At 45.5% G+C, this 12,425-nt stretch overlaps 1 protein-coding gene across 2 annotated transcripts in view; it reads right to left on the bottom strand.

The window, feature by feature from the left end:
- The window catches only part of LOC308198050 (nuclear pore complex protein Nup153-like), a 34,578-nt gene extending 23,267 nt beyond the window's left edge, over positions 1 to 11,311 (bottom strand). For both annotated transcript variants that reach the window (XM_080599587.1, XM_080599586.1), the window contains exons 1-7: positions 9,153 to 11,311; positions 6,471 to 6,681; positions 4,098 to 4,346; positions 2,755 to 2,894; positions 2,547 to 2,672; positions 260 to 370; positions 84 to 122 (exon numbers count right to left, since the gene is read on the bottom strand). In XM_080599587.1, coding sequence (XP_080455713.1) covers positions 84 to 122; positions 260 to 370; positions 2,547 to 2,672; positions 2,755 to 2,894; positions 4,098 to 4,346; positions 6,471 to 6,681; positions 9,153 to 9,386 — 1,110 coding nt within the window. In that variant the 5' untranslated portion in view covers positions 9,387 to 11,311. The remainder of the gene's footprint in view (positions 1 to 83; positions 123 to 259; positions 371 to 2,546; positions 2,673 to 2,754; positions 2,895 to 4,097; positions 4,347 to 6,470; positions 6,682 to 9,152) is intronic.
- Positions 11,312 to 12,425: the final 1,114 nt, after the last annotated feature.

The raw sequence follows: 12,425 nt of genomic DNA on the forward strand, positions 1-12,425 counted from the left end.
GCATAAATATTAGAGGGCAATTTTTTTCTCCTGAGAGAGAGGGTTCCCTGCAACAAAAATGTGGGGGTTCATGGTCAACTTACACAACACAGCGGCAAAAGAGATGTCATTCTTTTAGCATCCTGTTGAAAAAACAGCGCAATAAATTAAACCGGCCACAACGTAAGGAAGAATAGTTTTATCTTTATCCTTTGATGGCACATTTACTAAGTTTTATAAACACATGAAGCAAAAACAGATTAAAAGAAGTGCTATTTACCAACAAAGGGCTTGACAGCTTCTCCATTGCCTCCAAGATGCACCACGCTGAGGTACTCAAGGTAGCGTGGGACCACACAGTTTCTTCTCTAGCTTTCGCTCTCTTTTGTGCCTGAAAAATTAGCATTTTAAGTGTTACAATGGTCAATTCTCAGCTAAGGAGGCATGTTTTTTACGTCCCAAGGCTACACTGATGATACAATCAATATATTCTGATGACAGAGAAACATGCAGTCCCTGGGAGTTCAAGCCATAAAGAAGAGAATACGTTCGGAGTTTAATGAAGTTTACCTTGGGCCTCAGTGCATCTTGCACGTGCTTGTTGCACGAGCAATAAAAGAACTCCGTACTTGTAAAAGGTCAAGACGGATGATGCTAGGACTGCTAAGGCCTCCGAAGCAGTAATCAGGGAAACAGAACTCAAGAAAAGGCTTGTGGTACAGAAAGCATGTAACAACACAGACCTCAGAGTTTCACGATGGTCTAAGTGTACCATCTTAAAATCAGTGTATACAATCATAACCAGGAACTAGTTTTACTTCTCTCTTGCTTCCTCCCTTCCCCCAAGATTAAAGTTGGCTGCAAATCTTTGTCTTAAAAGATAAAGATCTGATTTAAACTGTAACAGATCTAAACATTACACTGAAAAAGTAAACTGTTTATTTGCACCACCCAACTTCAAATATCAGTCAAAAACTTCCTTTGGTGTGACTTTTTTTCTTCCCAGGTTAAACCCCTCATATAACCACACTGTGCTTATCACACGATGTGAAGACAGGAAGCAGACCACGCAGCATGTAAAAACACAAGTGAGACTCACAGAACCACAGAATGGTTAAGGTTGGAAGTGACCTCTAGAGATCGCCTGGTCTACCCCCCCGCTCAAGCAGGGCCACCCCGAGCAGGTTGCCCAGGACCATGTCAAGTCAGCTCTTGAAGACCTCCAAAGAGGGAGACTCCACAGCCTCTCCGGGCAACCCGTGCCAGGGCTCCATCACCCGCACAGTGCAAAAGCATTTCCTGATGCTCAGACAGAGCCTCACGTTTCAGTTTGTGCCTGTTGCCTCTTGACCTGGCACTGGGCACCGCTGAAAACACAATGGCTCTCTATGCTCTTTGCACCATCCATTCAGGTATTTATATACACCAATAAGATCCCCCCAAACCTCATCTCCTCCATACTAAACAGGCCCAGCAGTCCCTGCCTCTCCTCAGAGGAGAGGTGCTCCCAGTCCCTTGATCTTCTTGGTGGCCCTTCGCTGGACTCTCTAGTACCTTGCTGTCATTCACAGCAAGCAGCAAGAAGCAAGCTACTCTCTCCTTTAAAAGCCTAGTATTTTGGTTCCTCTTTTTACCATAATGCAGTAATATTGTAAAAAACAAAAATAGCCGACCAAAGAGGGTTCCCAGCTTTGCACCACAAGGTTTCAAGGTTTCCCGTAAGTGAGGTACTTGTACTGCCCTTTTTCCGTTGCACAAATGGACTGTCAGAACAGAGCCAGCAAACCCGCGTTTTCATTTTCTTCAAATTCCTTTTGATTTATCGATAAAAGTCACTTTCATTTAAATACATTCCTACCAAACCTGATTTGACTTTCCTTTTCGATTCAGCTCTAGCTAATCAGAGTTGTCAGCAGTTTTTATTTGCTATTTCCAAGAACTCTTGGGGGCAAATAACTCTCTCCAAGAACTATATGAATCGTTCAAAACAGAAAGCATGTTACTGCTTATCTTGGGACTGCATTTAGTCCTGCATGCCTCTGTGTACCAGAAGAACAAAGGATCAGCAAAGTTGATTTTAGATATTTTCAAAGACTGCAGGTTTATACAACATATCCATAGCATGAATGTAGGCATGCTTGGAAAAGAAGATCCACAGATAAATATTAGCCAGGTTTGACTACTGTAGCTTTTGCTACCATAAACACAAGTTTTCAAAGTTATGCTGTCATTGGTTTTTTTGCATCAAGTTATTTTAACGTAATGTAGTCAGAGGCAGACAATGGCACTTGAATGGAATTTTTTGAAAGACCTAACAACAGAGGAAACCCCAACTACCAACAACTAGCCCAAACTGTCATTCTTGTTCTTTCTGACAAGTATTACCTGTGGTAAAAACTGTCATTAAAGAATTTAAACAGAAATCAATCTCAGACGTCTATTTTTGTAGACCAAGAGGGCAGAAGAGCAACTGTTACCACATATTCAGCTCCCTGCTCAAAGCTCCTTTGGCAGTGCTGCTTTTTTTATTTCCATCACTATTTCCCACTACACTACTTTTCTCATACCTGATAAGGTTCCGTCTTTGGCTGCCTTGATCTTACAGCTGCACCACCGGCATAGGCCGTCTTTCCGGGGTAAAATGGAGAAAACCCAAGCTGGTTTTGCTTAAAAACAGACGTGCTTCCACGTACCTACGGAAACACAGTATGAGAAGTGGATAGAAAAACAGGTACACATTCAAACTGATTAAAAGAAATACTGTGCAGTACTTACAGGACACAGTCCTCCAAAAACAAATAAACTGAATGCAGGTTTCTTAGAGCTAGCTGCAGAATGCTGCGAGAGGGAATGAGTTCTTTCAGCTTCTGTGGGCCAGAGCAGTGACGATGAAGTATTTTTTAAAACTGCAACATCTGCCAAAATGACGTATGCTAGATGTAAATGCCTCTCGTACGTACAGAACTTTAACAATAAAGATCACACTAATTCAAGTTCTTCAATACAGAAAAATAAGCATGACTTCAGCTTCTTTAAATAGATCAACTTCACGTACAGACTGAAAACCAAGTATCACCTACAAACTTGAAAACTGTTCACAGAGCTGCAAGTAGTTTTCACCAATCTTACCAAGTTAATACTGTGCTTCCAATGCAGATATTTTTTTCCTTCAGGCTAAGATAAAAGAGGACCGCATAAACATCAGTGCATTTGTACGGACAAAGCTTTTTTCTATGTTGGTAAAAGGCTGGAGGCCAGCACAGATCATAATCGCACAGGTTTTAAACCTGGAAGATTCCCCAAAGGCTGCTCTAAGAGTTAACGATCTTCTGCCCATGTATGTTTTACGAAGACACACCAGAAAGTTCTAGTGCACTCAGGTTATATTGCTAAAGCCCAGCAACTCTACTCTCAGCTGTACAAAAGTTCTCTGCAAAACCTGCTGAGCACACGTCAGTCCCTGTCTATATGGGGGACTAGAAAAAGCTGCAAACCTGCTGTTCGCCCTTTCAGCGAGAAGACCTACGTACCAACCTACATCGACACGATGCTTATTTTTTATTTTAAAATGGTGTGCTTTCCTCAATGAATTTGGCAAAAGACATGAAAGTATTGACAGCTGAAGCCTTCTACCAAGAAAGGTCAAAAAACAGCCTATAGCTTATGTCAGAGTAGTTTCTTTATCTTCTCTTGCTGAAACACAGGAAAACATCTCGTGTTCCTATTTGTCACCTGCACTTATTCACATTTAACCAGCTGTCTGTTAGATATTCTGAGTCACTCTTCCTTCTAGACAATCAGCCTAGTTGTCAAGCTACGGCAAGTCAGCCTGATTTCCTACCGTCCCAGTTCAAAATTTACATATAACCTAGCTGAACGTGTATATTTCAGCATTGACTCTTTCTAATATCAGGGTATCATAAACGTATTCCAAAGCACGCTTCTATTAAAAAGGTGATAGGATTATATACTTCTAAAACACTAAAAATTCAATTTAATTCTCGCATCCAAAGTTGACATTCACCTATTTTATTTACTAAGGTGATGTGGAATATTAAAGAACGCAAGGTACTTCACATTAAAAAAAAAGTCAATTAAACAGAGAACACAAAAATCACCTTCATCAGATGCTCTAGAGGAGGAATCACTGGTTGTTGAGATGTTATCATCGTCTTGTTGAGAGGTAGAATCTTCTATTTCTTTTATGAAGGACAGCCTAGGACTGCCAATGCCAAATATAGAAGATGTCGAGGGCTGACAAGGTGGGACAGGAGAATCCAGCATGGTATAATTCAGACGGCTCCGATGAAGAGAGGGCCTTGTTAACACAACTGGGAAGTTCAGTGCTGATCTACTTGTGGATGGTTCTAGACAAGAACAGGGAGATAATTAGCTTTGCTATAGACAAGCTCACAGAAGCCAAAACCTGTTTCCTATCGACAGCCATGCTATTGCCAAGTTCTAAGCGCAAAAAGAGAGAAGCCAAATTTAACTTCTTCCTCACCCAGATACGGTTGCATCTAACTGTCTGGCTACAACAACAACACTGCTTGCGATACACAGTATTAATGTTGCATCCAGAAGTAGTTAACTATGAGGATTTACAACACCACATTCTGACCCCGTGCTCAAATGCTCTAACGCTGACTTGGCCGTTCACTAAATCAAACATATATACTCCTTCTCCCATGTACAGCTTGCAATAAGCTTTACAAAATTTGAGATTACACGGTAAATTACAGATAACACTGCAGCTTCCATAATATTGGAACAAAGGTTACATTAATCTGAATACACAACATGAAAATGAACGTTTGCAGTACTTTTTTCCCAAGTTCTTCCATATCAGCTCACGTTAGAGGCAAAACATCATCTCCTACCCATTAACTATTGGGATTTTGACCCAAGGGACAAGGATGTTGACCCAAGTAACCAGATGAGCATTTTTCCCTCTTGAAGCAAAGGGTCTGCAAACAATGCCAGTGGCCTGGAATAGGTGGCCTTGAAGTCTATCTTGCTAAATGAATGGAACTATTCATGGGTATTTTGCCTGATGAAAGCCTACTGTCTCTCCCAGGAATCTGGGCAATTCAAATGACTTTGAGCCACTATCCTCTTGATACTTGAACTGAAGCTTAAACTAGTTAGTTCAATCTTCATAACCACTGCAGTACCACTAATTAGCTCTCCAAACCATGAGCAGATTTTTAGGACAGCACCGTTTGAGATACAGAAAGTTCTTCAGGCGGAAGGCCACCCAATATAGGCTCCAGCACACTGATACCTCAGAACTGAAGAAACACATTGGTTTCAAAATGTAGTAATAATTAAAAAAAAAAATCTTATTCTTAAGCATAGTAAGCAACACCCACGGACAGCAACATAAGCTGCAAAAGGTTCCAGGGTGTCCACCTGCTCCTGATCTCCTGGAGTTAGCAAGCTTGCAGTGCAGCTGTTCTTAATGAAAGCTCCTTTCACGCAGTTACATAGGAAAGCCAACATGTGTTCCTCAGTCACGAAGACCTTCTCTATTCTTTTCTCCAAACTCATTCCCAAGCTACAGCTACACAGAAAGCCATCAATCTCCTTGTTTACAATTAGATGAGATTGGAGGCAAAGATATTTCCTCCTTATTTTTTGATTCTGCCAACAACAGAAGCAACTGACTTTCCACATTATCTATGGTTACCTACGCACGCTCAGACAAAACTTCTTCACTTATTAAAAGCTGACTTCCCCAAAACAGCTAATTTAAGAGAAACTCAAATAAGAATAGATGCAAATTTATACAACAGGACTACAGGAACAGTGAGAGGCACTGGATATAAGACAAATTAATCTTTCATGAGGTAAAGGAGTTGCAAACCTCGTTGCCAACGGTCCAAATACCTTTTCAAAGACACCCCCTCCCCCCGCGTAGACCTTAAAGTTATTGAATATTTTAAGGATAATAATCTCATAAACCACATCCGTGCACAAGTTCCCCAGTTCACCATCAAGTTAACGAGGAACTTTACTAAATTGATCAAAGCCCAAAACAAAAAAAAAACAAAACAAAACAAACAAAGTCGGGACACGAGACGGAATTTTCCTCTGCCATTCTAGCATCTAGTCTTTTGTTTCGAAGACTGCAAAACAAATTAATTTTTTTAATTGCCTTAGGCAATTAGACAGATTTTCATTCCATATCTTTTAAAAGATGGAAAATGCAACCCAGCACACTTGCAAATGACTTATTTTCAGCATTTAGCACCTGGCTAATAGAGTACCTAAAGTTAACTGATGCCTTCCAAGAGCATAAGATGTATGCTTCGTAACTGTGTATACAGTTTAAAGCTAAGACGGTTTCACAAACAGTTGTTTTGACTTTTTTTGGGTTTTTTTCATTCTGTCAAAACCCTCATTCCAATTTCCTTTTGAAATTCAGATTCAAAACTAGAAATCTGTGAATAAATACAGATGGCCAGAATTCCAAATGATTTTTCACATACCTCGTCTACTAATTCCTGCTGGTTCAGGCGTGAATCTCTCATCGATTATGGTATCTTCATCTGAATAATCGTGGTGATAGTTTACCGGAGTCTCCTCCTGGTTTGCAGATTCATTTCTGTCTACACACTCCTCCTCACGCTTATTGAAATACTTCTGCAGCCAGGCCGGTACAATATTTTTCACAGTTTCTGTCATTCTGCTAATTAATCCCTGCTTGAAAGAAAAAACACTTGTTTAATTACAGAAACGCAGTCAACAGCATATGCTGCGATACCACCTTCCACGGACCTTGAAGACAGATATTATACAGCAAATATTCAGAAGACGACGACGAGGTTGATCCCTGGCATAGGATCGCTACACTTCTGGTAAACCTAAATTCACCTAAGATTGATTTACAACTACCTATCACTGTCTGCACTTCCAAGTGACCTTGGCAAGGTTCAAAGTTTTGAAACCTCTGCCAAAATTCACCAGCAGGTCGTCAATCTGCAAGGCTATCAGGAAACTCTACGCCTGAACAGCTCCTGACCTACAGACTTGTTCCAGGACTCTTCCTCTTCGCACCCTCCCGTGAAAACCAACTAAACCAGAAGTTCAGCAATTATCTACTGCGACAGTCAGGACCATACTACCCATTAAAATCAGTGAATCTAAATATTTTCAATTTTAGTAATGCTGAATTGCAGTGACTATACGCACAAAAACCAGTTCTGCTCTCAACAGTCAGGCTAACCCAGAAGATGTCCTGGAAGAAACACAGCTATAGCTATAGCACCAGCACCTCCTCTTGCAAGAGCCTTCTAAAGCTGTTGCTGTATTTTGTAGAAGACTGACTCTGCGGCATACATCGGGTACGATCGGAGAATTCCCACCTGACCGAAAGCCCCAGGAACTACGGTTAAATAAAAGATAAATTAATATAAATGAATATAATTAATAATAAAAATTAATAATAAAAATTAATATCCAGAAAGCTGACAATCATGAGCTAGGCATCCTGCTAATCATCCCTCCTGCAGGCAGGGGGAAAAAAAAAAGGTAAATTAGATCCAGGACTAGTTCCCAGGAACTTTGAAGCTGCTAACTATACTGCCTACAGTGCCCAGGCACCTTCAGAGCTTAATGGTAAGAGACAGAGGGTTTGGTGGGCTGTAATTAGGATCACAAGCACACAAAACACATCTATTTAAGTATTTCTAAGAATCGACTTATCGACTAAAGTTGTAGGGGGAAGGATGAGAAAAACAGCGGGGTAGGGATCAGAACCAGAGGTATAACCTCACAAAATCGCATCGGTCGCTTTCGTGCCTCCCCAACTGCATCACTGAGAGACAATTAACATTAAGCCACAGAACCTTCTGCAGAGTGGACATGATATTGAAAATAAACTGAAATTAATTGACAAATGCTCTAAGCAAGCTATCTGCTCAAAGCTCGTCCTTTTACGTTATGAACATTTGCACGATTCGTCTGGTTACAAAGCTAACTGCTATAATAAATGCACACATGTAACACCTATCAGTTTGTCTATTTATCAAATCATTAAAATTCTTCCCCGATAAGTTACTGTTAATTTGATCTGCGCTGGATGTGCAGCAGCCATTCTCTGTGCAGAATCCCCCAGATATCCCCACGCACGTGTTTGCTCTGGCACACTCTTTAAATAAACCTACTGGAAAACACGCAGAGATAACAGACAATGGAAAAGTTAGAAAACCATCTCCACTGATTATTTTCAATCCACGTGTAAGGTTTATCAGTTAGCTACACAGTGTCGGCACACGCAAGCTATGGCACTTTCAACATTAATGCACTGTTCAAGCCAGAGGTTTCAACGGTTGCTCTGTAAGCGTGGGGAATGTTTGCATTGCCCTTCCAGGCCAGCTTTAGATGGACAAGATTGATTGTCAATATGTGGTATAAGGGACTTGGCATTTCTGCAAGTGATAAAAACCTAAATGAGCAGCTATCCATGCGTAGCGCTCCCTTGGTTTTGCATATGATAATCAATCCCCTCAGCTACGTTGCTCATTTAATAGCGGAGAGGTTTTGGCTGAGCAAACATGTGCAGAGGGCATCTCCAGAGCATCTCTCTGGGCGTCCTGACATTTCTTAGCAAAGAGCTGCTGGGAGGGATCTCGGCGCGTCCCCCCTCCAGCACGGGGATTTTCACACCCCGAATTGACGGACCGCTTTCACCATCAACCTGCTGTACCCTACAGCACAAACGAGAAGCAAAGCCTGGCAGGTAACGTTCAGAGAATTGATGATGGGCTGAGGAGGGGTGCAGGGAGCGGGGAAAGCCCTGGGGGTGGCACTGGGGGTCCTGAGGGCAGCGGGCTGGGGGTGAAGGGGAGGGGGAGGAGGGGGGTAATGGGCTGGGTAGAGGGGTAAGGGGGTAAGTAAGGGGCTGAGGGGGTAACTGAGGGGGTTAGGAAGGGGCTGAGGGGGTAACTGAGGGGGTTAGGAAGGGGCTGAGGGGGTAACTAAGGGGGTAACTAAGCCGTTGAGGGGGTAACTAAGGGGGTAACTAAGCGGTCGAGGGGGTAACTAAGGGGGTAAGGAGGTGGGTAGGGGGTAACTAAGGGGATAAAGGGGCGGGTAAGGTAAGGGGGTAAGTAAGGGGGTAACTGGTGGGCTGAGGGGGAAGGGCCCGCTGTGGGGGGGCCGCTCCTCACCCGCTTGCTCCTGGCACAGGGGGGCTTCGCGGCGCCCAAACGGTGGCGCCGCCTCTTCACCTTGCCGCCGGCCGCTCCTCCTCCTCCTCCTCCTCCTCCTCCTCCTCCTCCTGCTCCTCCTCCTCCTGATCGGGCTCCTGGGCTGCCGCCCGGCGCCCCGCCGCCACCGGCCCTGCCACCGCCGGCCATGCCGCTGCCGGTCGCGCCGCTACCGGTCGCGCCGCCCGAGGCCATACCGCCCCCCCCCCCGCGTTCGGTGCCGTCACGGGGCCCCCCCGCCCCCCGCCGCCACGCGCCGCGGGGCCTGCCCTGCCCCTCGTGGGAATAAAAATGTTGTTTTTGCAGAGTTACGTTGTTTAAAGGTAAGGAATGGGGTATCGAGGTGTGCTTGCAGCGATAAGAACGCTTAGCAGGCGACCTTGTAAAATGCAGACAACCAGACTCCGTAGAACAATTCGGGGAAAATCACGGTGTTGAGTCAAGTCAGGTAAGTGAAGAACCATTACCGCTTCAACCAGTAAAAAAGTCAAAAGAAATTCGAAATTTAACAGGCCGGCAACTGAAGGCCATGCATTGTCTGGGAAGCATCAGACAGATTGTGAGCCTGGATCACCCCCTCAGCGGGGAAACAGGGGAGGGTCCCGTCATCAAAAAGTATATAAACTGGGTTTTGGAACCAGCAGGGGCGCTCCTGCTCGTGGGACGCCCGCCACTGCGATCGCGAATAAATTCCTGCTTCGCTGAGCTCCTCGCCTGAGCCCAAGTTATTGGCTACGGAGTGTTTCTCACAATTTGGGGGCTCGTCCGGGAGCCAGTCGCCTACTGGGGAGCCCCACCGCCGCAGCAGCAGGAAGGCATGCCCCGCTGATTTCAGCGGTCCTGTGCATCGACGGCGGCGGTTCTGCGGAGAGCTGACAGAGGGCCCGAGACTGATGAAAGAGGCAGGATCCGTGAAGGAGTGGGGAAGGGAAGAAGGCAGGCACTCCGGCTTTGAGAATTGATCCGGTAACTCTGTGCACAGACCAAGGTAAGAAATAGGAAGTATTGCCTTGGGGGTCGGGTGAGACTCTGTGTGCCGTGTGATTGAGACGTACTTTTGTACGGAGCGAGTGTGGAGTCCTGATCCGCGGTTCCGCAGCTCCGCGAGGGGCGCGGCCGGAGACGGACGAAGCGTGAGATAAGGGAGAGAAAGGAAGAGTCTCGGGAAATGTGGTGTATGGTAAGCCCTTGCACGGGGAAGTGCTTGGCAATACACCAGGGAAATTTGGTGTGCGGTAGTCCTCGCACGGACGGGACGCCCGCCACTGCGATCGCGAATAAATTCCTGCTTCGCCGAGCTCCTCGCCTGAGCCCAAGTTATTGGCTACGGAGTGTTTCTCACACCCTCCCCCTCCCTCCCTCGCGCGCCCCCTCCCCTCACGGGAACGCGCGCCCCCCCCTCCCGCTGCCGCTCCCGTTCCTCGCCCCGCCCCGGTCCCGTCCCGGTCCCGCCGCCCTCCCGCTCCCGCCCTCAGGACCCGGCCGCCATAATGAACCCCGGCCCGGCCACCGTAAGCACGGGGCTAGGAGTCACCTCCAGAGCCTCCCCGCGCCGTGGCGCCGACCGCTGGTGTGCCGCAGCACCGCGCCGGGCGTGGGACGGCGCCCCGAGCCCACAGTGCTCGTCAGAAAAGCCCCGCACCGACAACCGATACCCCCGCACCGACAACCAACAGCCCCCACGCCGACAACCAACGCACAAGCAGTGTTTTAGGCCGGATTCGTGGCCCCGTTGGTCCGGGAGGCAGTCGTCACGCTAAATTCTACCCCACGGCAGGGGAACGATGGGCATCGTGACAGATCGCCGCCCCAGAAAATAAACACATAAATAAAGAATAAAAACGATAACGGGACATGAATCGTGCCCTTAATAACAGACATTGGGCAGTGAAATCACCGACTTCTGCAACAATACGTGCTCAGGGAACTGACTAAAACCCCTCCTGCATCGGCCATGTAATAGCTAGGCAAACATCACATAATACTTCCCTCCCTCATGTACACCAAACCTATTAAGGCAACCATAGTAGCGTGATAACGTGATTTTTCTCCTCCAGATCAGCGTCAAAGGCAGCTACGCTAGGTTTGCTCATAAGTTCAAACGCTGTTTTATTTATTTATTTGAATGCCATTTTTCTTATTTAGAAGGATTTCCATAGGGTGACAGGCCTTTAATGACACTCACGACTCAGAAACATTTGCCGATGCAGTCAAACGGTGTCTATTAACGCGAGGCACTGAAGTTAATTGGTATTAAAAATGAGCCAAAACGAAAGGCAAGTATCTGCGTGTCCAGCAGAATGACAGCGATCATCACCATTTGATCAACCTTCCCTGTGAGGTCTATCTGCAAGTTACTTTGAGGTAGCGCTAGAAAGAAGCGGTTGGTCCAGAGCATCCCTGCAAAAAGAAACATCCACGGCTTAAGTACCGTTTACTCTTTTGGTATCCTTTTAAGTACTTTTTACCCGTTTCGGACTCCTGCCTCTTCCCGGCTCACTGATGACAGCATTAGCAGCCCCTCAAGCTACTGTCCTACAGCCTTTCCCATCAGTGAAGAGATAGGAAAAACCCCACTACTTCTTGGAAGAGAAAACCAGCAGGTTTTTGAATAAAAGCACTCTCTGTTGCAGCTAGGTACAACGAAAAGAGTTTATGAAATCATTACGGGACATTCTTGTAGAAAACTTCCTCAAGCTTGGAAGAAAAAAAAACATTTCAGCTAAGTAAAACAGAAAATAACTGGAAGAAGTGAAGTATGGCGGTGTTGGAAAAGTTGCTTCAAAGACTTGTTTAATTAAAAAGAAGGAAAAAAGCAAGTTCCTACTGCAATCCCATCTTTGTCAAACTGATGGCGGGCACCAGTACGATGTGTTCAGCTAACACAGGCTGGAAGTTGTAACTGCAGCTGTGAAGTTTACCCAGTAAAAAGACTCCGCAAAGCATTCTAGCAGTTCCGATGCAATCACTGCTTCCTGAATTTATGACTCACGGTTAACACGGCAGTACAGGAAGAAGTCTGGCATTCACTGCGCTCTTACGGTAAAGAATCTGCACTGCGCACACCATCCCAAGCCAGGTATGCGCTCCTAACAGGAAAGGACGATAGGCTGATAAGTCTCAGCAGAGGGAAAAAGACATCAGAGAACTACTTTATAACAGCAGCACGCGGGCTGCAACCAACGTTCTCTTCCTCTCATCATTTTCATTTCTGTGGACTCCAAGAGAATACAC

This window comes from Anser brachyrhynchus, assembly GCF_964034855.1.
Source record: "Anser brachyrhynchus genome assembly, chromosome: 7".
In the NCBI taxonomy this organism is placed as follows: domain Eukaryota; kingdom Metazoa; phylum Chordata; class Aves; order Anseriformes; family Anatidae; genus Anser; species Anser brachyrhynchus.